General features: G+C 41.9%; 1 protein-coding gene across 1 annotated transcript in view; it reads right to left on the bottom strand.

The window, feature by feature from the left end:
* Window positions 1–17,503, bottom strand: part of ttn.2 (titin, tandem duplicate 2) — a 252,950-nt gene that overhangs the window by 88,491 nt on the left and 146,956 nt on the right. Inside the window, exons 122-148 of the mRNA XM_067602773.1 lie at window positions 16,906–17,175; window positions 15,585–15,851; window positions 14,486–14,764; window positions 13,976–14,384; window positions 13,251–13,375; window positions 12,899–13,165; window positions 12,097–12,366; window positions 11,263–11,562; window positions 10,666–10,968; window positions 10,318–10,505; window positions 10,009–10,123; window positions 9,579–9,866; window positions 9,230–9,381; window positions 8,763–8,910; window positions 8,232–8,531; window positions 7,519–7,806; window positions 7,132–7,428; window positions 6,426–6,612; window positions 6,213–6,328; window positions 5,764–6,063; window positions 3,899–4,198; window positions 3,679–3,784; window positions 2,649–2,845; window positions 1,298–1,603; window positions 1,056–1,209; window positions 560–684; window positions 82–200 (exon numbers count right to left, since the gene is read on the bottom strand). Coding sequence (XP_067458874.1) covers window positions 82–200; window positions 560–684; window positions 1,056–1,209; window positions 1,298–1,603; window positions 2,649–2,845; window positions 3,679–3,784; window positions 3,899–4,198; window positions 5,764–6,063; window positions 6,213–6,328; window positions 6,426–6,612; window positions 7,132–7,428; window positions 7,519–7,806; window positions 8,232–8,531; window positions 8,763–8,910; window positions 9,230–9,381; window positions 9,579–9,866; window positions 10,009–10,123; window positions 10,318–10,505; window positions 10,666–10,968; window positions 11,263–11,562; window positions 12,097–12,366; window positions 12,899–13,165; window positions 13,251–13,375; window positions 13,976–14,384; window positions 14,486–14,764; window positions 15,585–15,851; window positions 16,906–17,175 — 6,176 coding nt within the window. The remainder of the gene's footprint in view (window positions 1–81; window positions 201–559; window positions 685–1,055; window positions 1,210–1,297; window positions 1,604–2,648; window positions 2,846–3,678; window positions 3,785–3,898; window positions 4,199–5,763; window positions 6,064–6,212; window positions 6,329–6,425; window positions 6,613–7,131; window positions 7,429–7,518; window positions 7,807–8,231; window positions 8,532–8,762; window positions 8,911–9,229; window positions 9,382–9,578; window positions 9,867–10,008; window positions 10,124–10,317; window positions 10,506–10,665; window positions 10,969–11,262; window positions 11,563–12,096; window positions 12,367–12,898; window positions 13,166–13,250; window positions 13,376–13,975; window positions 14,385–14,485; window positions 14,765–15,584; window positions 15,852–16,905; window positions 17,176–17,503) is intronic.

Below are 17,503 nucleotides of genomic sequence, written 5' to 3' on the forward strand. Positions count from 1 at the left end.
TGAACAAACTTAAGAAATATGAGCGACATCATTTTATAAAAACAGATTTAAAACCATCATAAATAAAAACATCCTACAAACCTGCAGGACGTAGTGAAGAATCGGGGTACCACCGTCGTAGTCAGGAGGATCCCAGGATATTTTACAGGAGCTCTTGGTGATCTCTGAGGCCACAATTTCCTTACAGGGACCAGGAAGACCTGAAGACAGAGACACAGAGACGTATTAAAAATCATCTACTGCTAAGAGTTCAAACACAACGGACCTCATGCAAGAAGAACTCATATGAACAGATTTGTCCTGAAATGGCATATTTTCATATTTTCTAATTGTTTCAGCTCCTCTAATATGAATGCTGGTTTGTCTGCTGGTTTCTGATTCTTTTTTTCACTCTTTGGGATCATTTTTGTGAATAAAACACGGACACAAAGAGTTTGTGATGTTTAGAAAGTTTCTCGGAACAAACCTCACAGAGAAAAGTAAGAAAGGTTAAGAAGAAGACAATGTTTAGTGAGTTCTGTGATTAGTTCAGAGCTGTGATGGGAATGTGTTTGGGTACCGATGACTTTGACGTTGATGGTGGCGCTGGCGGCTCCCAGTTTGTTCTCCAGGGTGACTTTGTATTGTCCAGCATCAGCGTGAAGACTGCTTTCGACCTCCAGGTGACAGGAAGTATACTCCTTCCTGTTGAGCACAAACAATCCCATCAGCCACTGCTGCTCACACTGACTAAGAACAGGCCAATCAGATACAGACAGGTTTAAGATGACAGACAGATATCAATTATTCTGATCTGATAACGGATAGATTTGCTGATATTTTTGTGTTGGAAACTGTCTTTTTTTTAACACTCAAAAAGCAATAAAGAAAATAACTAACTGACTTTACTGGTTAATGTCTGTGAAATAACATGGACTCAGTGACTATATGGAAACTAAAATAAACCCTGTATATTGATAGGATTGACAGTGTAATTGCATTCTTAGTTTATATCTGATCTGAATTTGGAGGAAGAATAAATTCACAGCCTGAATTTGATAAAACGTTGCGCTGACCTGAAGCCGAGGCGCTCGTCAGCCTTCAGCTCCTTGCCATCTTTGTGCCAGGTGATTCTGGGTGAGGGGACGGCTTTGAAGGGAACTGGGATGTGCAGCTTCTCTGTTTCCACGACAACCAGGTCCAGAGTCTGGAAGTCAAGTGTCGGGTTGCCTGGAAACACGGAAAAGAGCAGGTGTCAAATAAAATAACCGTGTTAAAATGTTAAGCTAGCATCAGTGAGCCCGGTGGACGTTCTTACAGTCAGAGTCTGCAGCAAAGACGTTCTCAGAGATGTCGGACGGCTCACTGACTCCGACGGAATTGATGGCTCTCACTCTCAGGATGTACTCCTTCTCGGGGACGATGCCCTCCTCAACGCGGTACTTCAGCTCCTTCACTGGACGGGAGTTGACCCTCATCCATTTCTCTGTTCCAGCCTCGCACATCTCAATGTGGTAGCCGGTGATGGGGCAGCCGCCGTCCCTCTGCGGAGGTTTCCAGGCAATGGACAGGAAGTCCCTGCTGGCTCCAGTCACATGCAGTTCAATGGGTGGAGACGGGACACCTGGAAGGGAGAGGACAGACAGTTTTATTTCAAAACTCTATTTATTGAGTTTCCTAACAGATAACAGACAAGTAGTATACCGTGTTTCAATTAAGATTTTAAGTAATTAGAAAAGAGATGATCAGGGAGCGAAAGAAACAGAACACTTGTGTGAGGATCATTTCAAATACAGATGCAGCCGCCCAGAATTGCCAGCTGGTCCATGACAGGGCCCTTACAAATCATAGACTGTATAAAAATATGGACGTAGTTAGCGTGACGTCACCCGTTGGTTTCTGAAGAGCGGTTTTGAAGCTCCGGCCGTCGCCATCTTGGCAGTGCGTGACGCTGCCAAACTCCCAGCCAATCAAAAATGGGCAAAGAGGCGGGGCCGAATGGCTGAAACAAGCCACCTAGCGGCTGGCGGACCTGTCACTCAAAGCAGCCATGTCCTTCATTATGCATAACTTTATGGCTTAATTAAATTTAAACGGGTGAGTTATAAAAAAATTCACCTCCCGTACAGTTGTCATGAAAGAGGAAATTAGCTACAGAGACCAAAACCGTTGTTTGTACCAGGCTGTAAACATGTTTATTTCTGCTGTAAAGTTGGGCATTTTAACATAGGGGTCTATGGGGATTGACTCGCTTTTGGAGCCTCAAGTGGCCATTCAAGGAACTGCAGTTTTTGGCACTTCCTCATTGGCTTCATTTTACAGCCCCAGAGGTTGTGGCTTGGATGTCACCCATCGTTTTGCATCGGAGCCGGTTTGAAGCCCAGAGTTGCAGTTTATGGTCGGTTTAGGGCCACGACCTTCAAAATAAGGAGGTGTTGCCTATAGTCAGACTCAGGCTACTTCCACAGTAATAAGTTTTCGTTTTGAAACATATAACCTTTGCTGCGTTTACGCCTAGCGTCCATTTTTCAGCCCTGGAGGTTGCCGCTTGATACAGATCTGTACTAATCTGAATGGACAGCAATTCTGAGTGGCTGGTACTGTAAGGTATTTATTAGTCATTACTGGGGAAGGAATTTCTTTATCTGATGTCAGATTTAACAACTTACCTGTTGGATCTTCAATAGTGAGGATCTCAGTGGGCTCGCTCGGATGTCCAACACCGGCCTCGTTCTCGGCGCGGACCTGGAACTGAACCTCTGTTCCCTCGATGACGTCAGTCACTCTGTATTTACAGTCAGGACCTGAAGTCTTGCCACACTTCACCCAGCGAGTTCCGAGTTTCTCCTTCTTCTCCACGGAATACCTACAGAACAGAGTCAACGAAAGACGAGGTTCATACCGTAACAAGGCCGACACCAAACATGAGGAAATTAAACTGTTGCTGCAACATGTCCCGTTTACATTTTAGTCAAATCTGAATTGGATATCAAGTATTCAGATCAGTATTCGGCAGTGGTGGACAAAGTACATTCATTTGAGTACTGTACGGTATATTTTCAGGTACTTATACTTTACCTGAGTATTTTAATTGTCTGAGACTTTATACTTCTACTACAACACATTTCATTTCATTCATTGTAAGGCTGCAACTGAACTGTTGTCTTCATAATCAATTAATTTGCTGATTATTTCCTGGATTCATTCAGAGAAAAACATCAAACCCTCATATCTGAGATGCTGGAATCAGTGAATTATTTGCATTTTTGCTTGAAAATGGACTAAAAAGATGAATTGATTATGGAATCTGTTGCAGATTAATTTTCAGTAAATCGACTAATCAGCTCTAAAATATTATACTTTTTACTCCGTTAATTTTATCTGACAGTTGTTGTTATCGTACACATTACGCTTTTACATAAAAAAACATGTGATCATCTAAAATATGACAACTTTTACAGATAAAATGAGCTTCACCTCCACCAGCTACAACATTAACATGCTAATTAGACATTGCAATGATCATAATAATTCAGTGATATAAAATGTATAATAATATAACACTCTGAAAGGACTCATTCAACATAATATTTACTTTTACTTTTGATATTTCAAATACATTTTGTTGCTTCAAATGGAGTATTTTGAAAGCTACTTTTACTTAAAACTGGTAATGTGTTTTCAGGACTGAAACCCTACCTGAGGATGGGTCTGCCACCATCGTTTTTGGGCGCCTCCCAGTTCAGGTCCACATATCTTTTGGTCACGGCATATACGGTGAGGGCATATGGTGGCCCGGGAGTAGCTGCAAGGAACAGACAAAACCTTTTCATCCTACATCGATGGAGCAAACACCTTAACTCCCACAGATAAACAATAAAAACAGTCTCTATGTGGCATAAATTCCTCTCTAACTTACTGAAAGTGTCTTTGGCCAGCACAGAGTCTCCCAGCTCGCAGAACGGACCGAGGCCCACAGCGTTCTCAGCTGCAACACGGAACACGTACAGTGATCCTTCATTGAGCGGAGTCACAGTGTACTTCAGCTCTTTGACTGTGGTGTCCACGGTCTGCCAGCCTTTACGCCTGACGTCTCGTTTCTCCACCACATAGTTGGTGATGGGTGAGCCTCCGTCGCGCTCAGGGACCGTCCACTTCAAGTCAGCACTGTTCCTGCTGATGCCAATGACATCCAACCAGCGAGGAACTGAAGGGGGGTCTGAGGAATTCATGAAAGAATGAAGTGAGTTATTTAACATGTTGCGCCTCTGATAATCAGCATTTTACTGTCCAAAATGTCAACTTGACATGTCCCCTCTTTTTTAACGGAATTCTCAGACCTGCTATCTGTCATTCATACGAGCTATGATACTTGCATTTTAATTGTTGATTAAAAACTGTGAAAACTTAGTTAATGATTTTAACCATAAAATGAAAACAGTGTTTGACGCAGTTGCTCCTGTTAAAACCAGGAAAATAACTAAACAAAGGTTGAGAATAGCTGAGCGCAGACGGTGAAAAACAAAATTAGTAATACATCACAATATTCTAACTGAAAACACTTAAAAATTCCAACAAGGCAATTCGAACATCATGGCCCAATTTCTACCTCACTTTTTAAAACTATTTAAATTCTGTATCTGAATACATCCTTGTCATAGTAAATCACTCCCTACAGCTTAGTGTCTTCCCCACTGATTTTAAAACTGCTCTAATAAAACCTCTTAAAGAAAGGGAACCTGGATATTTTAACACCCAGCAATTTTAGAACAAATTTCAAATCTCCCTTTTTTAAGCAAAATTTTAGAGATACTAGTTTTTAATCAGCTAAGTACCTTTTTAAACTCACACTAAATCTGTAAATGACCACTCCTCCAAACACTATGAGGTTACCTGTGGAGTACCACAAGGATCAATTTTAGGACGGCTACTTTTTAATCTAGACATGCTACCCCTGGGCAGTGTCATCATCTATGCTGATGACACTCAGCTCTATGTGATTGTGTCTCCTGATGATATAAAGGCCTGGATGTCACGGTTAAACCGTACTGATCCTTGGTTCAAAGGCTCAGACAGAGAAACTGGCCTCCAAACTGAACACACTGGGACTCAACCCAAGCCAAGAGGCAAGAAATCTAGGAGTTATTTTGATTCTGATTTTTATTTCAAGACTCATGTGCTGGGTGTCCCAAAAAACGCATGCTTTTATAACTAGCAGGCTAGACGGCTGTAACGCTCTCCTTTCTGGTCTACTGAAGAATACAATTAATCAGCTACAATTAATTCAAAATTCTGCTGCAGAAGTGCTGATTAAGACCAGGAGGACACATTATACCTATTTTAAAGTCTTTCCACTGGTTACCTGTTAGTTTTGGTATTGTTTTTGAAATTCTTTTATTAATTTATAAGGCACTTGATGGCCTTGCAACAGACTACCTCTCAGAAATGCTTTTGGGTTATGAACCAGGAAGGCCCCTCAGATCCTCCAGAAATTCCATAATTTTATTTTTTATTGTTATTTTTATTGCTTGTATTATCTTTTTTTTATTTTTTTTAATCTTTTATTATCTTAACTACCCATCTTTTATTGTTGTCTTATTCATTTATTAGTATTTTTGGTGTGCATTAGTCTCTAAATCCATTTTTAACAAAGCTGAATGACGTTTGATTTGTTTGAAAGGTTCTATACAAATAAAATTTGATTGATTGATTTATTGATGTTCTGTCTGACATGTTTGTTTCTGTTCTAGAGTCAGGTTGACATGTTCTGTCAGTTTGTCTTACTGAGTCTCTCCTTGCAGAGCACGGGGTCGCTGGGCTCACTCGGGTCGCTCTCTCCGGCCACATTGACCGCTCGCACCCTAAATGAATACTCCTGCTTCTCCATCAGGCCCTTCAGGAAGTGCTCCACAATGCTGATGTTCTCCGCCACACGGATCCAGTCCGTTGTGCCGCTCTTCAGCATCTCAATGATATAGCCATCGATCTTTGCTCCGCCGTCATGCTCCGGTTTGGTCCACATCAGGAAGCAGGAAGTCTTAGCTACATCCTTCACTGTGGGTTTGCCAGGAGGCCATGGAGGATCTGGAAAACAAGTGACAGTGATTTTTTTTTAACACATTTTAGATGCTCATAGAGAGTAAGATTAAGAGTAACAACAAGACAGCAATTGTCAAACTTTAGTCACATGTGATTATTAATAATTAGATAAGAATGAATAAAAAGTTTTGTACCAATAGGATCTTTGACGAGGATCGGCTCGGTCTCCTTGCTTGGTTTTCCAGTTCCAGCCAGATTTTCAGCCAGGACTCTGAACTTGTACTTCTTCCTGGTGGGAAGACCTTTGACTCTGCAGAGGAAAACACCAACACACACGACATGTTAGCATTTATCAATGAAGCACGTATGAAACTTCAGATATCAGACAGTAGAGCAGTCAGGGTCACCTGTAGTTGGTATCTTTGATGGGCAGCTTGTTGCATCTAATCCACCTGTCGTGGTCGGGTTCGTATCTCTCTACCCAGTATCCAGTGATGGGGCTTCCTCCATCCTCATCTGGCTCGTACCAGTTCAGAGTCAGGGAGTCCTTGGCGATGTCTGATCCCTCCAGCTTGTATGGAGCTCCAGGAGTGTCTGAGGAGAGGGCAGGAGGGATGTTAGCCACCACACTCACATTAAAACATCTCATTAAATGTCATCAGCACTACACTTTTTAAATAAGAATTCTTCACAGATCCAAAAAACCTTGAAACAAAGTACCCATGTCTCATCTTCCTAAACCAGAGATGGACCAGTCCAGAAAGAAAGCCAGCAGAAGATAACTGCAGCTACCATTTAAAGGTATCCATGTTGTCATATGCTGTTGTGTTACCCAAAGAGTTATGCTAAAACTTTATGAACAGCTGATTGAAGAAATATGAACAATGTGTTATTCTAAATTCAGATTTGTTTTTTCTGCTTTGACCCAAGAATTTGTTTAATGTTGATTGGCTGATTAGTAATGTAGCCTGAGTCGTTCTTTGGTCCAATCTAAATGAAGTTAAGCTAAATTAAGTGATAATTTACTCTCACAACTGTGACATAATGAATCTTTACTTTACTATACAAATCCATACTGTAAGCAGGACCCTACACTCTCCTCAGGTGACCTACCGAAGGGGTATCTGGCGATGATGGATGGGTGCTCAGCTGGTGCTCCAACACCAAACTGGTTCTCAGCAAAGACTCTGAAGATGTATTCCTTGAACTTGACCAGATCCACAGCTCTGTATGTGGTGTGTTTGATGGTGGAGGACAGCCGGTGCCAGACTTCGCTGTCTGCAGCTCGGCGCTCAACAATGTAGTTGGTGACTCTGGAGCCGCCGTCATCACGCGGAGGGTTCCAGGACAGGAAGCAGGACTCATTGGTTATCTCAGAGATGTCGAAGGCAGCAGGAGGCCCTGGCTTATCTGTGAGGAGACGTCATATTTGACATTTAATTCACCAGGAAAATTAACTTTACATTCTATTTTAGCACCATCAGCTGTTATCTTACTCACCGAGGATATTGACATCAACGGTGGCGGTGGCACGACCACTGCTGTTGGTGGCCTCAATAATGTAGGTGGAGCTGTCATCTCTCTGGGTCTTGGCAATGGTGACGGTCGAGTGTCCTGGCTTTGTGTCGATGGACACCCTGTCGTCTGGTTTGAGGACCAAGTCGGCCTTGGTCCATTTCACACGGGGCTCTGGCTTTCCAGTCACCTCGGCTGGGAGTTCAATCTTTTTGCCAGCCTTGGCGGTCAGACCGGCTAGCAGCTTGGCGTCCAGCTGGATCTCTGGAGGCTCTGCACAGACAGATGATCAACAGTAAGAGGGGGTTTGCTGAATTGTTAAATTAATCAAAAACTAATGAAATTTCATACAATTACTGCTATGTTTATTATCCTGAAAATAACTAAAACAAATAACTAACCCTTCCTCCATGATTAATGTGTATTTTACCAGCAGTCCACAGTGTTTGGTGTCTGTTAGTTATCACAACAATGACACTAAAATAACTTTACTTTCTTTGGTTATTTTGATTATGTCGCTCTTGATTCTGCCTGTACACATAAATTCGGTGGTAAATTTTGAGTATTTCAGTGCAAAGGTTTTATTTCCTTTTGAAGAGCTCCACTGCCTCAAGATAATTTGGACTTGGCTCATATATTGTGAATGTTAAAACATCCCTCAGATTCTTCACACAGGAAGACGATCCGAGAACCTTTACCTTTGGGATCAACAGCCTGGATCTCATCGGTGGGCTTGCAGGGTCTGCTGGCTCCGAGTCGGTTCAGGGCTCGGACTCTGTAGGCGTACCACTGGCCCTCGACCAGACCCGTCACCTGGAACTTCGTCTCGGGAACCATGTCTCCGCAGGGCTCCCATTTATCAGTTCCTCTCTGGCAGCGGTCCACATTGTAGCCTCTGATGCCGCTACCACCGTCATACTTCGGGGGCTCCCAGGTCAGGAAGATGGCAGTGGCTGACTTGTCTCTCCACCTCAGGTTCTCTGGAGGATCGGGGACCGCTGGAGGGGAAACAAGACATGGGCTTAGAAAGTTTCTAAGACCTAACTTCTCTGTCCTCTCAAGATATCTAAATCCTGTGTGTTTTTTAATTTTTTTAATTGTATTTTATTTAATTTTTTTCACAATTATGGAAGTAAACTTCAGACTTTGTCAAACCGAAAGATAGAAAAAGAATTAAAATCTCTCAACTTTTGTCTTATTTGGTTAATGTGTTGACTACAAAGACTCACTTGCGGGAGAGGAGACATTGACGGGCTCGTCAATGTATGCCGGCTCTCCTGGTCCACACTTGTTGCAGGCGGTGACTCGGAACAGATACTCCTTCCCTTCAATCACATCTGTGACTGTGAACTCCTGATCCTGGATACCTGTGACCACCTGAACAAGAGAAAACTCAGAATTACCAGACAATAACCAGACAAGTTGAAGAGTTCCTCTCTGAGACTGACCTTCACTTGACTGGTTTGGCCGTATTTGATTTGTATCATGCTTATGAGTTTATAAGCATTTATTACAGCCCTAGATTTGATCCTTCATGTAAAAAAAAATTGAATTTAGGAACATCTGAACTAGCTCCAGTATGTTCCTCTCATATAACCATTTTTACATTAGACCTCTAAAGTCTGTAATTAAAAAAATGATGATTACAGGTGATTAAACAGATACTATGTTCAGTATGTGGATGCTAATGTCGTACCTTGACCCAGGTCTTGCGAGATACGTCCCGTTTCTCCACCTGGTAGCCGGTCAGAGGACTTCCTCCGTCGTGCTCTGGAGCTTCCCAGCTCAGATGGACGTGTTGCCGGGTCACCTCTGGAACCTTGAAATCTTTTGGAGCGCTGGGCGCCGCTGGAGGACACAGACAGATATACAGTACGATGATACCACAACCACAACCAAAAACAAGCAGGCTTTGTCCTGTTAACTGTTCTTCAATCTGTGTGTAGCTCATCACAAACTGCTTCAGGTCAGCTGTTTCCCCAGATTTGCTCAGTATTACTGAAATGTTTTCTGTCAAAATAAATATTTTTGTTTTCATGGCATACCGATGACGTTGACCTCGATCTCTCCGGAGACAGACGTGACATCGTTCTCCAGCTGCAGGGTGTAGGTGCCTTTGTCTGGGCGAACGCTTGGTGTGACAATGAGTTCTACGAATGTGGACTTGGTTGTCACAGTGATGCGCTCATCGGCGGCGGTCAGCTCCTTCTCTCCAAAGGTCCACTTGGCGACGGGTGTTGGGTATCCAGTGATGGGGACTCTGATGGTGAGAGGATGAGGGACGATCACCTCCAGGCCATCTTTGAACGCACTCAGGTCAAAGGTTGGACCGACTGGAGAGAGGAGAGATAGGCATGATGGTTAAAATGGGTATGATGGGTACAGAAAAATGTTCTCTTCATTAGATGAACATTAAAAACTCACAATAAAAAAGATTAAAGACTCAGTGACAATAAAAACAACTGTCTGTCTCACCATGTGGGTTGTCAGCCAGCAGAGGTCCGATGACGTTCGATGGGTCAGACACTCCGGCGGCATTTTCAGCGAACACTCTGTAGATGTACTTTGTTCCGTATTTCAGACCAGAAACCTGAAACAACAAATGTCAAATTTAACATGCTGAAAAACAGAAAAAAAAATTATATACACAGAAGTGTTTGAGTGAGCAAAGAAGCAAATTACTCCTATTAGAGTTTTTGTAATCAGTCAGAAAGCTTTGAGTTTATTACATTAAGACATGTATTTAAAGTCTTATTTCAGAGTTTGATAAGCATGCAGCTATACCTTGTAGAAGAGGTCAGGGCAGAGGCGGGCGTTGCAACGTAGCCACTTATCAGTGCCATCCTCGCTGCGCTCGATGATGTATCCGGTGATCATGCTGCCTCCGTTCCTCTGAGGAGTCTCCCAGGTGAGCTGCACTGAGCTCTTGTTCTGGTCTTGCCAGGCCAGGTTCAGAGGGGGACTTGGGCGCTCTGCAGGGGATGGACAGAAACAGTTAAATATTACTGGGGGGGGACAGACACTGATGTGCTAATGCAATGTAAGATAACGTCTAAGGGTTAGAGTCAGACCTGTATACTTTTATAACTACCTAATATAACAGAACTCATCATTTCAGCTAGCCAGACTCACCGATGGGATCCATGATCTTGACGGGGTGTGAGGCGGCACTGGGCTTGCCTTCGCCAGCTTTGTTCTGAGCTTTGACTCTGAAGATGTACTCTTTGTTCTCAATGACGTCATTGATAATGGAGCTAAGCTCATCAGGTTTGGTCAACTGGACCGGCGACCACTTCACCGACGTCCTGTCACGCAGCTCAATGATGTAAGAGGTGATGGGAGAACCTCCGTCTGACTCAGGAGGCTCCCAGGAGACGGTGCAGCCAAACTTGTTGACGTTTCCGACGATCACGTTCAGTGGAGCATCGGGAACATCTGAACACAATAATAAACAGAGGATAACTGAGTAAACTGAGAGCAATGTTCTGACGGTTTGGGGAATCTGGCTGTTGGTGGAAAGTTTTATCAATCGCATTTTATCTGTAAAATAGGAATTGTGGTGTACTTCATGGATCAATTGTTGGACCACTATTGTTCACATATACGTGCATCTTACAAATAAAAAATACCTATTACATCATGTTTAAATCCTTTTTTGCACTTCAACATATAAAGACATAGAAAAAATGCCCTTTTTAAAAAGACCACATGACACAAAATCATTCTCACCAAATTTGTTCTTGGCCTGTACAGGTTTGTCGGTCTCTACGTTGGGTCCGCTGCCGACTCTATTGCGAGCGCAGACTCTGAATAGGTACATGGAGTCCCTCTGGAGTCCGGTCACTGTGTACTCCGGGCTCTCAGCATGGTCGGTGGCCAGCGTCCAGGTCTTGCGCTTCACATCGCGTCTCTCCACCACATAGCTGATGACTTTGCTGCCTCCGTCGCTCTCCGGTTCCTCCCACGCCAGACTGACCTCGCCATCGGCGGTGTCGACTACCTGCAGGTTCTTCACAGGTCCAGGAACGTCTGGAGATGAGGCACAGGGAAAAAAATGTCTTCAGCATAAGATGAACTCAATTAATACGAGGATTTTCAGACATATATTGTCAGAAGAGTGAGTAAAGCTTCTCAGTAGACTAAGAAATTTTTTTTTACATTGAAATTTTAGGAAAGCTGTTGAAAATATACATTTCAGCTGTTTAAAGTGACTTTCAGTTGATCATAACTAAATCTTAAAGTCTTTTATTTTGTTTATATTATATATATTTATATTCTATTGAGTACATTATATTAGTGGTATTTCTTTACAGAGCTCTTGTTCCTGAAAATCTGAAACATGATACTGGAGCTGTGGTTCCAACATCTAATGTTAGTGTAATTTTCTCACTTAGTAAATTTGACAAGTTAAAGAATCCAGTATTTCATAATTATCTTAATGTTAATTTGCCTTAACATGACTATGTAAAAACCTGTGGAAGCTAAACTTAACAAGTTATGCAAAAAAAATGCCGACATGATAACAAACAGGTCATAGTTTTGTGTTTGTGTCAGAGAACTCACCAATAACGTCCAGGTTGATGAAGGCTTCTCCCTCTCCGTGTTTGTTCTTGATGATGATCTTGTAGCGGCCCTGGTCGCTCTTCTTGGGGTCCTTCAGGCGGTACTCTGTGCGGTCAGCAGAGGTGTGGATGTTGTCTTTGGAAAGACTCGTGCTGTCGTACTGCCAGTCAGCCTCCGCTTTCGGGTACGCACTGTAGGGGACTGCCATGGTGATGGGCTTTCCGGCATCTGTGACATAACTCTGGTCTGTGGTCTTTATCTGAGGCACAGCTGCAAGAGGAGGGAGGGGGTAGATGTTGTCATGGAGACAAGAACACCTGGATGCATGTTCTCCATCAGCCTGGTATTCTGTTTTATTTGTTTACTCAAGTAGTTTATCAGCAGTAACTACACAAGTGGTAAAGCGGGCGGCTTGCAAACTGGGTAACAGAGAAGTTGTCATTTATGTGTTTTTAGGTAGATTATTTGACCACGTAATACATAAAAAACTGCAGATACTGAACTCTGCTTTTGGATAATCTTTACAGAATGTAATGGGAATATTCAGACCAACAAAATGTGTTTTTTTCAGATTTTTGCTTCTTTTTAAAGAAAATAAACTTTAATTTGATTACTCACATTCCCATAGCTTAAAGGAATTAAATGTATCTCTGTTTGTCAGGTCTGTATGTCTACTATTGATATTTATACTGAAATCAATATAATAATCTAATCTATGTGATTTAAAGGAACCTTAACCACCAAAATCTTGTGATTTTTTGAGATTTGTACAACGAATATTTCACTTCTTTTAATTTCTTACCTGCCAGCTCCAGCTTGGCCTTGGCGTCTTTATCCTTGACGACGACTCTGTACTCTCCTTGGTCTCGAGGTCTGATCTCACAGACCTGCAGTCTATGGACTTTACCCTCGCTCATCATTTGGTATTTGTCTCCCTGAACAACCGTCATGTTGTTCCTCAACCACTTCACCTCCACTCTGTCCTTGTTGAGCTCCACCTCATACACAACGTCTGTGCCAGGAGGTTCGAACACGTCCTGTGGTGGTCTGATGATCTCCACGGGGGTCTCTGCAGGACAGAATCATGATGAGAGTTTATTGAGAGCGGAAAGCAGAACAGGAAAAGTTCATACAGTAAATTTTGAGGAACTCACCGTCAACAAATAGCCTCGCTCTGGATTTCTTGTCTTCTACGCCACAAGCGTATTCACATTCATCGTCTGGTCTGCACTCCTTGATATGCAAGGTGCAAATTTTTCCTTCTTTCTTAAATGTGTATCTGAAAAAATTAAATTATTATCATTATTTTAGCAAACACATCAGAACTGATTATATTCAGTGAACGATGAAGCACATCAAATGCAATTCACATAACTTTTTGTTACATGTCAAAGCTCTAAAATGAATTCTCTACTTTAGATTTAAGGTGGAAATTAGAACCAATGTGATTGCAAACAATTTCAATATAAAGATATGAACAGGTGCAGATTTGCTGTGTCTGTTTGAGTGTTTCAACGTCACAGAAAAATGTGTTTATTCAGAAGCTGGTCACTCTTCAAGCTCAACAAGCTCTGCTGACGTATGAAAGTACCAAAAACTGCTTCAAAGTAACCGGATAGACAGAGCAATAGCATTTTGTAGTTGGTTTCCTTTAATTTCTGTTGAAACAATTAAGTGGCACAAATGAAACTCCAGTCATGTCCTTAAATAATCAGCTTTTATCTGCGTGTGTATTTCTTTCTGTGCAATGTTAAACGCCCTTAACATTGAAAACAAGGAAAAACACTTTAAAGTCTCAACCTAAGGACCAAAACATAACTTTGTTAAGATGGAGGGTCTAGTGGAGTTTAAAATCATTGACCGTGGCGGGATGACATACCTTGGTCCTTCTCTGATCTCACGTCCGTTTCTGTACCACTTGACGTCGGCTTTCTCTTTCGTCAGTTTGCACGTGAACTCTGCGTCTTCAAACTCAGTGATGGTTTGGTCCTCTAGATGTGTTTTGAAGTCTGTTGGCGCCTCGCTGATGATCAGCTCGGCTGTAGATTTGTCGTCTCCCGCCACGGCGGTGTACTCGCCCTCGTCGGCCAACACGCAGTCTTTGATGGTCAGCGTGTGCTTGTCTTTGTCGACTCTGTAGTGGATGCGTTTGTTGAGGACGATCTCCTCGCCGCCCTTCATCCACTTCAGAGTGGCTTTGAGTCTGTTGACCTTACAAGAGAAGCTGACAGTCTTCTTCTCCTGAGTGTCAATGTCCTCCAGAGGAACCACGATCCTCAGACTCTCCTCTGAGCAACACAAACATCGCAACAAAAAACACGTTAAACTCGAGCAAGATGAGAAAACTGAACCCAAACATGACATTAACATGACGCTGTAAATCACTGACCTTTGACAGTGAGGTTGCAGGAGCTCTTGGCGTGCTCTCCTCTATGATTGGTCAGGTTGATGCTGTAGTGGGCCTCGTCACCCTTCTGGGCATCTTTGATCCTCAAGGAGAAGACGCTGTCTCTCTGGACCATCACATACTTGCTGCTCTCAAAGATTGTCTCCTCGTTCTTCAGCCACTTGGCCTTCGCTCCCTCAGTGTTCACCTCGCAGTTCAGGACGATCTCCTGACTTTCTTTTGCCTCGGTGTCCTTCAGCGGTGTGATGATCTTTAGTTTCTCTGTTGATACAGATCAGAGAGTCAAATATCAGTGCTATTCTTACTAATGAAAACAAACTCAGAAACTAAAGTGTTTTCCTAAAAAACATTCAACAAAAAGATGTAATGATAATAAAAAAAAAATAATAATAAAAATAAAAATTATAAATGGCTTGGCAAGAAAGTAAAAAATAAACCTAGAATGTGAACTAACTAAATGAAACAAAATAATATTTTGGACAAATTTAATTTTTTATATAATTTAAATAATAATGGAATTGCTGCCAGTTTAATTTTGGCTGAATTTTTTGGAAAGTAAAGATATACAATCCATAATTTGTTTTATTATGTCCTACAAATCTCAGCGTATGGAAGCATACTAAAAGAATGTTTAAAAAAATACTATGGAAAATTATAGAAAAATTATGATTCTAAATCCACACTTTTATTTCCTATGTCAAAATTATGATATAGTATTTTTAAAAATGTTAATATAAGCTAAGCTAAAAGCTGATAGAGAGAGCTTGCCTAAAAATCCAGATAATAATAATTTCATTAAATGAAAATAATCAGGGATGGATAGGCTACTTCAAATTAAAGAAAAAGATGGTGAGTTTAAATGTTGAGATAATAAGTGTGAGATCGTAGACCAGAACTTTGTATCTTAAACTTCAAATGTATTTCTGTCACTCCCAACGTCTTTTTTTCCTTTTTTTGGCAGGAATGGACTTCCATACAAATGTCCTCCACTCAAAATGAGTAAACGCTTTTAGGGTTGCTCTTGATGTATGATCATTGTGTTTTCCAGTGGGGTGGGGGTCGGGGGGTGGGGGGGGCTTACCAAGCACGGTGAGGTCGACACTGACTCTGTTCGGGCCGATCATCACCACGTATGCGCCCTCATCTTTGGGCTCACAGTCCTTGATGACCAGCGTCCGTTTCTTGCCGTCGCTGATCAACTCGTACTTGTCTCCCGCCTCCAGCTCCGTGTCATGTGTCAGCCATTTGACCTCGTAGGTTTCCTTCGAGACGGAGCAGGTGAACTCCGCCTTCTCGCCCTCCACCACCTCCAGGCTGTGAGGCTTGGAGATGAACTCAGCAGCCAGTTCTGAAGCACAGGAGGGAGCAAAGATTAGGGGGAGGGGGGGTTGAAAAGCACTTTGTAACTTGTTTTCGAAAAGCCTATTAAAATAAAGTTTATATTATATCAGAGGTTTCAGAGCCTCCTCAGCACATTGCAGTGGTGGAAGAAGAACTCAGATCTTTTACCAAAATACTCCGTTACAAGTAAAAGTCCTGCATGAAAACCCTACTACAGTAAAAGTACATAAGTATTATGAGCTTGATGTAGTTAAAGTATTGCAGTAAAAGTACATAAGTATTATGAGCTTGATGTAGTTAAAGTATTGCAGTAAAAGTACATAAGTATTATGAGCTTGATGCAGTTAAAGTATTGCAGTAAAAGTAGTGGTTTGGTCCCTCTGACTGATATATTATTATATATGACATCATTAGATTATTAATAGTGAAGCATCAGTGTTAGAGCAGCATGTTACTGTTGTAGCTGCTGGAGGTGGAGCTAGTTTACACTACTTTATATACAGTTAGCTAGTTTAGTCCAGTGGTTCCCAACCTAGGGGTGGGGCCCCTCCAAAGGGTCAGCAGATAAATCTGAGGGGTGGTGAGATGATTAATGGGAGAGGAAAGAAGAAAAAACAAAGTTCTGATACACAAATCTGTTTTCAGTTTTTGGACTTTTTCTCTAATCTTTGATTTTTGCTGAAATATTGGATCATTTGAACATTTATTGAAATGAAAGCATGTGAGAAGTTTAGAGGGAAAAATCACTATTTGGTGGAGCTGTTAACAACTCATAGACATGTGAAATGTGACCCCGACTACACACTGCTTTTTGTAAGACGTCAAAAGACAAAAAGGTTGGAAACCACTGGTTTCATCTTTAACAATGTGTTGTATTTTAAAAGCTTGTTATATTATCCATTGTGTCAAATCTTCATCTGAAAAGTAACTAAAGCTGTCAAATAAATCAAACAAAATTGACTTCAGTAAATGCACTTAGTTACTTTCCACCACTGGTGCATTCACAAGTGATCAATCAATCAATACCAATCATGTTTTTTTGATTTGTAAATCTTGTGTACCATTAATCCTCAGGTTTCCGGAGGTTTTGATGCTGGGACTCAGCCTGCAGTTGTACTCTCCGGCGTCAGCCATCTTCAGGTTCTGAATGAGGAGGATCCTCCTCTTCCCGTCCACGATCTGGTCGTAGCGGCCACCCTCTGGCAGTTCTTCATCTCCTTTGTACCATGTGACATCGGCGCTGGGTTTGGACACCTCGCATATCAGCTTCACGCTGTCCATCTCGCTTCCCTCCACATTGGACAAGTTCTTGATGAACCTCGCCTCCTCCTCTGTGAAGAGAGAAGCAGAAACATGGTCAGATCTGAACAATGATGATGATGATAATTGAGTATTGAGAGAAACTGCAGTGCAATTTTTGACCCTTTATTGCTGTATTGTTTTGCAAAAGAATAAAAACATCAATATCATTTATCAACTAAATTTGGATTGGTTTTACTCTTAGTGTAAGAATTAAATTGTGATCATAATGATTTCTCATTAACCATAATTATCACCAACAAACAAACTAAGTGAACTCAGTGAACTGGATTATTTTACGTGAAGAAGAGCAGTGACCACTATCGTGAGGTTTAGGGCTTTTTCAACCCTATAGTTGGT

Source organism: Thunnus thynnus, chromosome 11 (assembly GCF_963924715.1).
Source record: "Thunnus thynnus chromosome 11, fThuThy2.1, whole genome shotgun sequence".
NCBI lineage: Eukaryota > Metazoa > Chordata > Actinopteri > Scombriformes > Scombridae > Thunnus > Thunnus thynnus.